At 39.5% G+C, this 14,006-nt stretch overlaps 1 protein-coding gene across 2 annotated transcripts; it reads left to right on the plus strand.

The window, feature by feature from the left end:
• The first annotated feature begins 824 nt into the window (after nt 1-824).
• LOC107093915 lies at nt 825-12,162 on the plus strand. Of its 2 annotated transcripts, none has more exons than XM_015389264.1 (4): nt 825-843; nt 2,273-2,333; nt 7,671-9,110; nt 10,346-12,162. In XM_015389264.1, exons 2-4 carry the CDS (start codon nt 2,320-2,322, stop codon nt 11,940-11,942), a joined length of 3,051 nt encoding a protein of 1,016 aa, XP_015244750.1. In that variant the 5' UTR covers nt 825-843; nt 2,273-2,319; the 3' UTR covers nt 11,943-12,162. The 2 variants fall into 2 exon arrangements, with proteins under 2 accessions (XP_015244750.1, XP_015244749.1); XM_015389263.1 differs by lacking the exon at nt 825-843 and adding an exon at nt 1,214-1,328.
• Nucleotides 12,163-14,006: the final 1,844 nt, after the last annotated feature.

Below are 14,006 nucleotides of genomic sequence, written 5' to 3' on the forward strand. Positions count from 1 at the left end.
AAATATATTGACAAACTGTATCTTAATGACAAAGGGATTCATATTCAACATTATCCTATGATTTCTATAAAAAAAAAAAACTATCTCTTCTGACTTTTGCTACTGGAAAACAGTAGATTAATGTGGCTGTCAAGGAGAACATCACTGTCCTAGATTGAGAGTAAACAGCAGATTTGCTTACAACCTTTAAAAAGAGATTTGTCTTGTTTATCAGACATTGTAAACCGAAAGCATGAAGTGATGTCAATTCAAGAAAGCTGTCTGAATAACAGTGTAAAAGCTGGAGTTTAAATCAACCATCTCATGACATGAACCAAAAAAAAAAAAGAAAAGAAAACCACACCTAATTAAAAAAAAAACTGTTTATATTAGTCTTTAAGCAATCCAAGAACCCAAAAGCACCCGAGATGTTTGGTTTTTAGGATCTGACTCCAGCTGGGATCAAATGGATGACTGATTTTCAACTACCCACATGATTAAATAATGAAATCATAACTGAAGGCACTGCTTTGTTCTACTTTACAGGGTACAAACAAGCATAAGGAAAACTGGCCCAACAAGTTAGTCCGAAACTTTGCCATGTATATAGTTTGCATTCATCAGAAGTCATCATTCAGGTTTAGAGTCAAGAAAACCATAAAGATCTGTGGGTTTGAGAGAAAAGATTTTGTCATAGAATATATAAAAGATTAATTTGGAAAATTGATCACCCATGCAAAGGGAAGAACACCAAACAATGTCCTTCAAAATCTTAAATGTATGAGAATCAGAAGCCTGTCTACTTCCTGTTTAAAAACTGCCAGAGCAAAGACCGTGAAGAAGAAGAAGAAAGCAGCCTATAAGGTAATGAAGAAAGGAATGAAAAGAGTTCACTGCTTTTCTGGAAAAATCTCCGCCTCAAAAACTGAAGACAACTGTTGATTTTATCCAAGAACGGAAGGGGAAATAGCTCTATCATATATATTTTTACTCTCAATTTTTTTTTTTTTTTTTGCAAAGTGAGAATATTTTCTCTTGAAAATAGATTCCTCTCTTAAAACTAAGTATTTGCTCCCGATTCGGGCTTTTTGTGTTAATGTGAACAATGCGTCATGAGCGGTTCTGTGTTCCTATTGGCCAGTCTCTACAGATTGGAAAGCTGAGCGGTGATATTAGGTTCATTCATGTTGAACAGCGCCTGAGGTTTAGCATCTGTGTGCTGAACATTTCAAGGAGGATTACTTTCACAATTGGTGCCACCAAAGCAGTAAACTCCTCCTCCAGTGCATACAGTATAATAACCTTTAACTCAACCTGTCTTTGCTCTTCATGAATCCTCCTCATCACAGGTAAGAACAACATAGATATTTAAGTTGGAAGATTAAATTCCTGAATTATTATAATTTTTCCTGAGATATTTATTTTAAAAGTCAAATGCCAGGATAATCATTTGCAAAAGGCTTATTTATTATTTCTTTTGGAAATACAATTTTAATTCATTGTTCAATGGCAAAACTGTCTTCTTTTTGGAGCCTTTAGTTTCAAATATTTATAATAGTATTTATTGTCTAAACAAAGGCCATTTTTATTTGATTACATTTTTTTCTGTTTTTACTGTACATTTGTAAAAGTTCAGTATTTCTCTCACTGGAAAAAAATTATATCTAGATAAGTCAATTTTTCTTAAAATAAGTGCATTTGTTCTTGGATTAAGGAGGTAAAAGAGACATTTTGCCAATGGAACAAGACAGTTTACACTTAAAATAAGAAATATAAATTGCATTGTCTTATTTCAAGTGCATATTATCTATTTATCTTATTTTAAGAGTAAAAATACTCATTCCATTGGCAAACATCTAGTTTACCTACTCAAATTAAGAGTAAAAAGACTTTATTAAGGAATTTTTACTTATTTCTAGATAGTTTTTCCAGAAAAGATAGAGTTGAGAAATTATACTTTTATTAAAGTATTTGATTTAAACTTTTTATTTTTCCTTGTAAAAGCCCAGTGTGGTAAACACCCAGGGGGAGAAGTATGCGAAATGTCATGAGGTGAAGAATTGATTTCTGCCCCCCTGATAATTCATGTCAAAAAGTAATAATTGGCTGACCTAAGAGCCAAAAGGGGATCCTGAGAGTAAACAACATGTTTCACTAAATGATGAGACACTCTGTGGTTTACTTTTTAAAAAAAAATATGTTTGAGGACAGTCTCCCCCCTATGAAAATACATAATTTTTTTGATCACAAGTTAACTGTAAAAATGCTGTTTCATATTTTCCTAAATTCCCAGGTTCCTAATCATCTGAGAGACCTTCACTGGTTTCCGTTTCAGACTTCATGATGAACACAGAGTGAGTACAACTATGAAATTATAATCTCTGAACTGAATAGGAAAGTCAAAGCATTTATTCTTATATGTTTATATTGATTTATTTTCATTTTATTTCTCAGCTATTGCTTAAAATGTGAAAATAAATCACATCTGCTGTCATTGTTAAAATATTAATGAAATATTAGACAAGGATTTCTAATTCAGTGCCAATAACGATTACCTGCCAACCTGTGGGCATTAGGGGCCACTAGGTTTTAGACTCTTAGGAGTTGGAACCTCATATTGCTCACAGTAGAACTGAACGTATATGTTCCATATATCTGACAACAGCTTAACAGAAGCAGGTATGAACATAGTCCTCCTATAATTTTGTAGGAGAAATGACATAACAATGCCCCCCAGTCAAATGATAACTTGCGAACTGTGCACAATGAGACAGAAAAGAAAGGTGGAGACAATGATAAATAATTTTTGGTCCAGTTTTCAGAACAGTTGTTTGAGAATAAAAGCATATATGAGTGGAATTTGATATCTATTTTTAAGCGCACCTGTCAGAGGGCACAAACTTTGTTTTTTTTTGCTCCATCACCCATGGTGGGACAGTTTCAGATGGGCTGTGCCACACATACGAGGGAATAAACAACACTTGTGTTAAATATGCGTTGTTTGATGCTCTGTCTGTATTGACTTGTTTGCTTTGCGTAAGTGCTCAGCGCCACAGTGATTTCTTTTATTTAGACTGAATAAGATGAAGCATGCGATTTTGGCATAGTGCCAAAAGTGGCCAAATTATGCGAAAATGCATGAAATGTTTTTCGCTTTTGATCATTTTCAGGGATAATGTAATGAAAATTCTTCAGCGAACAATACAGGAATGAAGATTTAATACAGAAAAGTAATCTAAAGATTTCTCTTAAGACTCTACTGGTTTATCTGCTGCCTTGTTAACCCTCATTATTACGGCTACTATCACACATATGATGGATCTATTTGTTCTGCTTTATTTAGGCATTTTTATTCGTTCTTTGGGAAATTATCCTCAAGATGTTTTCCTTTTTTACCTTGTTTTGCTGCTGTTAGAATTCAGCTTATCGAGTCTTTATTCAAAACAGTGGAAGATCTGATAAGAATCAGTGTCTTTAGGTCAGACTTGATTTTTCTACTAGAGGAACTGGGGCAGCTGGTTTAGCCAACACCAAAGATCTAGATGATCAAACTGAGGATCAGAGACTTTAGTGGACGACAGTTCATGAGACATTGAGCCCTGAGATGTCAGTCTGAAGCCCTTGTAATTTACTGTACATTTAGACCTTTTTTGATCTGGAACTGTTAAAGCTACTGTGGGTAATAACCCCAGGCATTTACTGTTATAACATTATATCATACATATACTAAATATGGCTAAAAAAAAAAGAGCTTTGTTTTGTTTATAACACTTTTGTTTTTGTGAGGGATTGGGGGTGCATCATCCTGGTTGGGAGAGTTAGCTAAAGTGCTAAGGTTTGATGTAGGGGATGGACCCCACATTTAAAGGTATAGTGGACGATTCTCGTGAATTTTTTAAAAGACCCATCCTCTCCACTTTGAAAAAGATGCACATGCACAACTTTGTACCCTCTCCTGAGAGGGAATGCCTACTTAATGCATAAGCCCGTTCTCCTCATGCACACTCTGTTTAAAAGTTACTGTTCTTGTCATGATTTTATCGAGAGCTCGGACCCATCCATCCATCCATCCATCCATCTTCCTCCGCTTATCCGGGGTCGGGTTGCGGGGGCAGCAGCCTAAGAAGGGAGGCCCAGACTTCCCTCTCCCCATCCACTTCTTCCAGCTCTTCAGGAGGAACCCCAAGGCGTTCCCAGGCCAGCCGAGAAACACAGTCTCTCCAGCGTATCCTGGGTCTTCCCCGGGGCCTCCTCCCGGTGGGACATGCCCGAAACACCTCACCAGGGAGGCGTCCAGGAGGCATCCTAACCAGATGCCGGAGCCACCTCAACTGGCTCCTCTTGACGTGGAGGAGCAGCGGCTCTACTCCGAGTCCCTCCCGGATGACCGAGCTTCTCACCCTATCTTTAAGGGAGAGCCCAGACACCCTACGGAGGAAACCCATTTCGGCCGCTTGTATCCGCAATCTCGTTCTTTCGGTCATGACCCAGAGTTCATGACCATAGATGAGGGTAGGAACGTAGATCGACCGGTAAATTGAGAGCTTCGCTTTTGACTCAGCTCTCTCTTCACCACGACGGACCGGAACAGCGCCCGTTTCACGGCAGACGCTGCGCCAATCCGCCTGTCGATCTCCCGCTTCCCTCCTTCCTCATTCGTGAACAAGATCCCGAGATACTTAAACTCCTCCACTTGGGGCAGGACACCCCCCCTGACACGGAGAAGGCACTCTACCCTTTTCCGGCTCAAGACCATGGCCCCGGATTTGGAGGCACTGATCCCCATCCCGGCCGCTTCACACTCGGCTGCGAACCGATCCAGCGAGAGCTGCAGATCACGACCTGTTGAAGCCAATAGGACCACATCATCTGCAAAAAGCAGAGATGCAATCCTAAGGCCACCAAAACGGATCCCCTCAACACCTTGGCTGCGCCTAGAAATTCTGTCCATGAAGGTAATGAACAGAATTGGTGACAAAGGGCAGCCTTGGTGGAGTCCAACTCTTACCGGAAATGAGCCCGACTTACTGCCGGCAATGCGGACCAGACTCTGACACCGGTCATACAGGGACCTGACAGCCCGTATCAAAGGGCCCGGCACCCCGTATTCCCGGAGAACCTCTCAAAGGGCTCCCAGAGGGACACGGTCGAACGCCTTCTTCAAGTCCACAAAGCACATGTAGACTGGTTAGGCGAACTCCCATGCACCCTCCAGGACCCTGCTGAGGGTGTAGAGCTGGTCCAGCGTTCCACGACCAGGGAGCTCGGACCCACATGCAGAGAAACCAATTCAGAAAGACCAGGGGAAAAGGTTTAACAGGTTTATTGAATAGATAATGCAGAATGAAGTGTTGCTCTGAGCTCTGCTCAACCGGAACGGAAAAGTGAGGGGAAGACACAGCGGTTAGTTCAGGCTCAGTGGGAAATTTGATTTGTGAACTTGAAGAGGAGGATTTGGTTGCTGACTCACATTTCCAGAGAAGTTGTTGACTCTTTGACACCAGTCTGTGTGCTGTTGTTCCAGTGTTTGTCTGATTCAGTGGAGGGCCGAACAGGGTTTACCCAGAATGCAGTTGTATGTAGGTGAATGGAGAAGCTGACTGCCACTCAGATTTCTTGCGGTACTTGAACAGGTCATAGTGGAAATGAATCCCTTGCTCAGTGTGAGGCTCAAACGATCTCTTGGGGAAAAGTAGATTCAAACCTCCAGTTTAAATCCTTAGCGTAGTTTGAATCTCAGATGGTCCTTCCAGGGAGAGAAGGTCCGAAACATCCAGTTTGCAGGATGACTTCCCAAAACTGGCAAACACTCTGGCACTATCAGCTTTAGTGCGCTCCGTTAACAAGGTAACCATCTACAGGTGTGTGAGGAGGCCGACCAGAACCAGGCGCCTCCTGGTGGAGGAAGGGAGACAAACCCAGAAACAGAAACACACAGACAGGAATCCTGACAGTTGTAATAGCTCATACAGGCTTACTCTGCCCGAACGTCTACCCTAACCCCTAAATCCCTCAATCGCTATATACTGTAGCGGGGACTATGTAGTGGAATTCATAGCATAACTGGCCATTTGGACAGATGATCACTGGTGTTTGCTCCCCGTTGGTCATGTAACTCCTCCTCCACTGTGTGGTACCTGCGGCATCTTTGCTATTAGTCGCCGCTCTCTGGTAGAGACTGCCTATGGCGACAACAGGCCACTGTGACAGCTAATCCCATAATACTACTAGGAGAGCACAAAGCATTCCGGGATATATCTGCCTCTTCTGAGGGGCTTTCTTTTCTTCTCATACACTTCTCAGACATACGACCCTCAGCCATTTTTAAAGAACCATGGTGAGAAAGCTGAACCTCAATGACTGTCAGAAACCGTAGCGCACCACAGATATACGCTTGAAAGTGCACCTGCGCAGAAAAAGATACCTAACTGGGGACGAGCACGTAGGACGGCCTTACGTAAACATATCACCTCAATGATTGACAATTAGGACGGCCACTTAATTAGATGATGCACCCAGAAATAAAAGATTGTGCTCTATACCTTTAATGGGGACCCTAGATCAGGGTTCGGCAAATCACGGCGCTGCAGCTGCATCCGGCACTTTAGCTCTTCCCAGAGGGCAGCAAGGAAAACAGTCCATGGTGGGGATGTGAGCGGTAATTTTTCCCAGTGGATCATCTAAATAAGGGGTCCTACTAACTGTCAATCATTCTGGTGATATGTCTACGTAAAGCCAGCCTACGTGCTCATCCCGTTAGCTATCTGTTTGTCATTTAAGCTGATCTTTCTCAGCATGGTTCTTTGAAAATAGCCGAGGGTCACAAGAGAAAAAGTATCTACAAAGTGAATGAGAAGAATAGAGAGGTCTCAGAGGAGAGAAATAAGACCAGAGTGTTTTTGGGAGATTCTTTCATGTGATGGCGTACACAGAAAGCACAGCTCTGGCTTCCCACTGATACATCATTTGCAAATTTTCTTCTTGACAGGCAAAATTTGACATGCTATTTGGAGAAATCCATTTCTCCAGTGATTCTTCATCACTGCTTGTAAAACGAGGAGAAATGGGCTTGTCAGTGGTCTCATGTACGTTTAATAGGTGTTCCTGCTCAAGAGGGGGTACTGTGTTGTGCATGTGCATTTTTTTTTTAATGGAGAGTGTTTTTTTTAATGGTGGGTCTTTTAAAAAATTCACTAAAATCATCCAGTATACCTTAATAATTGTGATTGATTGTGCAGCATTTAGGTCAATTAAAACAAACACCACTGAGGCCACTGTTTCTCATTTAGCAAGATGCTAACACAAATAATACATTTTCCTGGTCTTGGTGCCTTCCTAACTTCCAGCACAATTCAGATAGCATTTATTATGGCACTCCTTAGATGTCCATACAGATTTGAGGTATTCGGATCAAGCTTGAATACTACCAGTTGACAAACTCCTGTGATGCAGCTTGTGTGTCAAATTTTGAGGTGCACAAAGTTTCCTGCTTGGGACTTTAGTATGTATACAGGAACATGCAATTCATTGCATTCTTTTAACATGTTAGAATGTGTCTAATGAATTTATCAAAATAAATGTGTTAAAGTCCACACCCTACTTTTAAATTATAGCCTATTGTGACTCAAACTCATCTAAAGGCAATGTTTTGTTATGGATGACAATGTCTAAATTCTCTTTATTTTCCACAGTGTACTGGTCCAGCCAGGATGTCCAGCCATCTACCAAAAGAAAACAAAAAAAGGGAACTTTGGCACTGTGACCAGAGTCACTATTGGTGAAAAAATACTGAACAGACCAAATAAAACCATCTTGCTTGTTGGGGAGACTGGAGCAGGAAAATCTACTCTGGTCAATGCGCTGTTCAATTATGCCATGGGAGTTAAGTGGGAGGATAAGGTTTGGTATAGGATTGTGGAGGAAGGGAATGAAACGTCAACATCTGATGTGATGGTGTACGAGATCTTTGAGTATAAAACTCTGCCCTACTCTCTGACCATCATCGATACTCCTGGTTATAGAGATACAGTAGGACTTAAATATGATGTTATCATCAATCAAAGATTGTTTGACTTGTTTCGGTCAGAGGAAAGGATCCATGAAGTTCATGCTGTCGGTGTGGTGATGAAAGCAACAGAAAACAAAAAGAAAAACCAGCTGTCATATGTCTCAGATTCAGTGATGTGTCTGTTTGGTGGAGATTTGGATAAAAATACCGTAGGTCTTATCACACACTCTGATGGGACCTACAGTTTAGGAAGAGGCCCTCTTTACTTAACATTTAATAACCGTCAAACTGAGGCACGCACAAAGGAAACTAGCTCAGATCTAGAAGAAGCATGGAGATTGGCAGAGAATGGAATGAGCCAATTCTCAGATTTTCTTCAAAAGATCTCAGCAGAGCAGCTGCAGGTAAATGTTACATTTGACTCATTCATCAGATCAACAGCCTCTATCCACAACATGCAAGAGAGAATCAGACTAACTGAATTGAAACAGAAAGAAATCAAACAGATTCAAGAGGCTCTGAAGAAACACAAACAAGAGATTAAGATGAACAAGAAGTTCACTATTGAGGTAGAGGAAGTCTACAAAGTTAAAGAACCCCTTGATGGTGAGAAGGCATTCTTTAAAGCAGCTGTCTGCTGCACCGTCTGTGAGGAAAACTGTCACTATCCTGGATGTACGATTGCCCCAAACCCTGAAAAGTGTGAGGTCATGAAATCAAACTCTTGCACTGTTTGTAGCGAGAAATGTTCCGTTTCAAAACATGTTAGAGTAGACTGGAAGTATGTCACCAAGACTAGGAAAGTGCAGATAACCAAAGAGGAATGTAAAAAGAAGTACTTAAAGCATATTACAGATACAAAGAAGCAGGAAAAATTTAAAGAAACTCTTGCAAAGAAAATAGAAAGCTTGAACAAGGAAAAGGGATGTTTGATAGACAAATCTTATGATCTTGCCGTCAAACTGGATCCAACTCTCCTTAAAGTGAACTCAGTTTCCACGTACATCAATTTGGACTACCTGATTAAGAAGATTAAGGAAAGTGGAGATAAAGAGAAGCTGCATGCACTAGAAATGATAGATGCCCAAATGGATGGAGGAGCCAAATCAGTCATTGAGTGCAAGTAAGTCCAATCAATATTTAAGGTTTTATGTTACAAGGATTTCTTTATATGGACACACTGGACACATAGTGAAAACCAGATCCTTACTAATTGCTAAATAACTTGGTTCAGATAACTACTCTCTATTTAACATTTTTATTGGTGTTTTAAACAAAAGAGAAAACTGTATTACGATTACGATAAAAAAATAATATTTACACTAAGAAAGTAGGGGTGTAAATAATAATCGTTTTGTATCGATGCATCGATCCAACAGCCGACGATCCGATGAATCGATACGTCCGCAAGAGAATCGATTCATGTTTTTTTCCTCCGGTCTATTTTTATCCATTTGCTCCTGGGCGTAATTCTCCCTCCCGTGCTGCGGTGGCGCTAAACCTGTTTTGCCCTCCTACCTAAATTTTTGATTTATGCTCAATATTGAAGCGTGGTCTGTGCTACACGCTGTGGGTCTAGATTCGGCCAAGGCGGAGAGGAAGAGGGGGCGAGTTTAGTCCGATGACGGAGGAACATGAGGGCAAAAAAAAACAGGGATCCAGGAGGAAAAAGGCAGTATTTTTTGATGCAAGGCCTTTAAGAATCTATAACGCAGGGGTATTATTATTTTTCAGTGAATAAGGTTTTAATTGGAATAGGTGGAGTGCAACTCTTCTACTTCTGTTATTTGCTGTAGTACTAAAAAAAAAAAAAAGCGAAAATAACGATATTACAGCTGTCATTGAATAATTTCAAATTTGAAACATTGTCTAGCCTGTAAGGTGAAGGAAAAAAACAACCAATTAATCGAATCGAATCACATCGTGGTGTATTCTTGAGTATTGAAAATAATCGAATCGTTGGGTAAGGAAATCGATACTGAATCGAATTGCCATGATGGATGTGATTTACACCCCTATAAGAAAGGCATATTCTCGTTTCAATGAGCCACATGTTTATAATTGATGAAATCATCATGTTTATTTTAAAGGAAATATTCTAGAATTCACCAACCCTTTACTCGCTGTCAGAGATAAAACAGATCTTGGGTCCAACTACCTTGTTAACATAAGAATTGTTGTTCTGTAACCAGATGATGTTCTAGATAAATATTATTAGCTCACTCCACAGTTGGGCAGCATAAAGAACAGTAAAATGAAAATGTTAAGACTGGGGATGTATTCTTGCTGCAGTTTCTGACTAAACTTTAAATGTTTATCTTATTTAAATAAACCCCAATTTCTCTGCTCTTTGTACAGGTTTGACAACACTTCTCTACAATATATAAAATCCAACAGTGTTGCCCTCAAACCAGGACCCCCTGCTGTCTACCAGCTTAAAACAAGAAAAATAACCTCGGGGACAGTGTCTAGAATGACTTTTGGCAAAAAGAAACAAAACAAACCAAATAAAACCATCTTACTTGTTGGTGAAACAGGAGCAGGAAAATCTACTCTGATCAATGCTATGGTCAACTATGCCATGGGAGTGAAGTTTGAGGATAAAGTTTGCTTTCAGATCGTAGAAGACGAGAATAGAAATCAGGTAGAGAGTCAGACATCAGATGTTACTGTATATGAGGTCTTTGGTTTTGAAGGTAAAACCCTTCCCTTCTCTCTGACCATCATCGATACGCCTGGCTTTGGAGACACCAGAGGCTATGATCGTGATGTCATTGTCTGTGAGAGATTATTTGACTTGTTTCGATCAAGCGATGGCATTCACAAGCTTGATGCCGTGGGTTTGGTGCTGAAGTCAAGTGTTAACCGTCTCAGTGACCGACTGAAGTACATTTTCAATTCAGTGATGTCTCTGTTTGGAAGGGACATAGAGAAAAACATTGTAGCGCTGGTTACTCACTCCACTGGAAGAAAACCAAATGATGTGCTTAAGGCTCTTGAAGCTGCAAATATTAAGTGTGCAAAAGATGAAAAGAAACAGCCAGTTTACTTCCTGTTTAACAACTGCCAACATGAGGAGAGAACAGGGGAACCAGAATTCTTTGAATATGCTGATAGAGTAGCATTTAGAGGGCTGAGTGGCTTTGCTGCCTTTCTGGGTAACACTGAGCCTCAAAAACTAGGCATGACCTTGGAAGTTCTCAATGAACGTATCAGACTGTCCGCCTGCATCCAAAACCTGGAAGAAAAGATCAAACTGTCTGAGCTGAAACAAAAAGAGATTAAACAGATCCAAGACGCTCTGAAGAACTATGACGAAAACATGACCAAAGATGACACGGTCACTGTAGAATATAATGAGGCCTACAAAGACAAAGAAGATATTGAGGGAGAGATGTGGCTGATGGTTTTAGTCAAAGGAGCAGTTTGCTGTACCATCTGTGAGGAGAACTGCCACTATCCTGGATGTTCAAGTTCTAAAAGCCCTGAGGACTGTGAGGTGATGAAAGATGGCAAGTGCACCGTTTGCACTTTAAAGTGCCCAGTGTCAGCTCATGTGAAAGGGAAGTGGAGATATGTGAACAGGACAAAGAAAGTTCGGAAAAGTCTGGATGAGATTAGAAGTAGATCAATACGAGAACAAGGTTTGAATTTTTTGGGACACCTTGACAAAGACATGAAAAAGCTTCGCACAGAGAAGTCACAGCTGCTGAATGAGTGCTATCAACATGTCAACAAACTGGAAAAGATTGCCTTGAATGTTAATTCTGTCTCGACATTTGTTGACTATGATTTTCTCATTAAAAAACTAAAGGAAATAGGAGAGGCAAACAAGATTCAAAAACTGGAGGAAATGAAAAACAAAGGTGATGAACGGACCAGAATCAAGATCAAGAACGTCTGGGGAAAAGTCAAATCAGCCGGCAAAAAAATTCAAACGGTGTTACAGTGTTAAAAGCCAGGTTTCTTCAAATCCAGTCTTTGCAGTCTAATGTCCTGTACTTTTTAGATGCGTCTCTGTTTCAACACATCCAAATCAAATGGCTCAACTGCCTGATCAGTATGCAGTGGAGTTTTATTAACGACTTGATTATTTGAATGTACAGTGTTTTGAAGTAAAGGTATTTCTAAAAAGGATAGAACGCCACACCTCCAGGGCTGATAGTGAAAAACAGCTTTAGGGTGGTTTTGGTATGCATGATGGTGCCGGATCCCAAGGGGAATGGCTGAACCTTTGAGAGTGTTTTAACAATTAATAAAGACAAAGTACTGCTAGAAAAAAGAAAAGACTATTTGATAATAGTACGTAGCGGACAATGAGCACTATGGCAGGTTTTGAGGGGCTAATCAACTAACTCATACCCTATTTATATTGCAAACATAAATCTTGTCTACTGTACACAAGAAACAAGTAACTTTTGTGTTTTGAAAGTGGAAGAAAACAATGTTGATTTCAGTATATTTAGGTTTTGATTTATCCAAAATATTAAGAAGGAAAATGTGCAAATGTAAAATACTAATGCTAACTATTTTATTACATCATTTGAGCCAGGAATGCTGCTGGATTATTGTGCTAATTAAAGGACATCCCTAATAATTACATTTAGTTTTAGTTTTGTTTTAGTAGCAGCACCTCTACTAATGGTATAGCTTATGGTTTTGGGGGGTTTTATACGGCATATATGTATGTTGATAAATAAATTGAGTTTGTGCATCAATATTTACTGTACTTTGAAAGTTAACTGCTTATATCAATGTATGGGAAGGGGAATGTTTAATGGGAGCAATTAATGTTTTTCTTCACTATCAACCAGTAAATCTTTGGAATAAATTAAATCTTCATTTTGTTTCTTCTGTATTTGATACTGCACACTAATATTCCTAAAACTTGTTAAAATCTGACTAAACTGAAGGAGCTTTGTATTTTTATCTTATGTTGTTATTTTTACATTCTTCTACATGTAATCCTGTGGATATATTTGTTTGAATCATTAAATTAATTAAATTAATCCATAAACGCTTGGACTACTTTTTTAATTTTTCTGGCTGAAGGTTTAAATTAAAACACATTCCAGACAAATATGTATAGATACATGTTAGAAGTGTGACATCATGAAGCATTCTAACTTACCGGAGGAGACCAGATTCTGCTGCAATAAAGAGGTCATTTGTAATTTTTAAGAATGCAGATTCAGTGGTGTGGCCAGGGCAGACACCAGACTGGAATGTTTCATGTAGTCTATAGTGGGTAAGGTTAAAGTAAAGTTGTGAGGCAGCTACTTTCTCCAGAATTTTAGGAATACAGGACAGATTGAAGATGGGACCATCCAGAAAGTTTTGTAAATGCAGATTGTCTGCCATGCCACAACCTGGTTTCTGAGTATAAACCACATTAGCATTAAATTCATTAAATAACTGCTAACATATTAGTCTTAGATATAAAAATGATTTATTGATTATTCCTTGCTGACCAGACTTTTCCTTTTAAATGTTTCACTGTCTCCAGGAAAATGAAAAACCTAATAAAACTACAATTAAAATTTTACTTGTACAAGTAGAACATTATTGTCTGCAAGTAGAACATTATTGTCTGCAAGTGTGCTGATATTCCTTAAAACTCTGTTCAGTGAGATTAGTGGGAGCATACTTTATTTAACTGGATCATTCTTCTTCTACTTTAACTTATTGCAGCTACTTTGATTAATATGAAGTGGTCCAGTTTGCTTGGCTAAAATATAAACTTAAACAACTCTTCTGGCTGTTCCTCATACTGTTATAATGCATAGATGTGAAAATTAAAACTCATTCACCAACAAGGAGGCATTGACTGCTCCTCTGCAGATGCAGTACAGTTTTCCCCAGTATCTGGAAAATATTTGTCCTGGGTGTTAGGTTTGCTCAATGATGATTATAAAATGAATGTATGTATGCTTATGAAACATTTGAGCAAGGGGATGCTCCACTGTGTCTTGTGATTCAGTCAGGAGACCATCCTGCCTTGTGATTCTGGTGGAGCATC

The sequence above is a fragment of the Cyprinodon variegatus genome, unplaced genomic scaffold, assembly GCF_000732505.1.
Source record: "Cyprinodon variegatus isolate N-32 unplaced genomic scaffold, C_variegatus-1.0 Scaffold453, whole genome shotgun sequence".
NCBI lineage: Eukaryota > Metazoa > Chordata > Actinopteri > Cyprinodontiformes > Cyprinodontidae > Cyprinodon > Cyprinodon variegatus.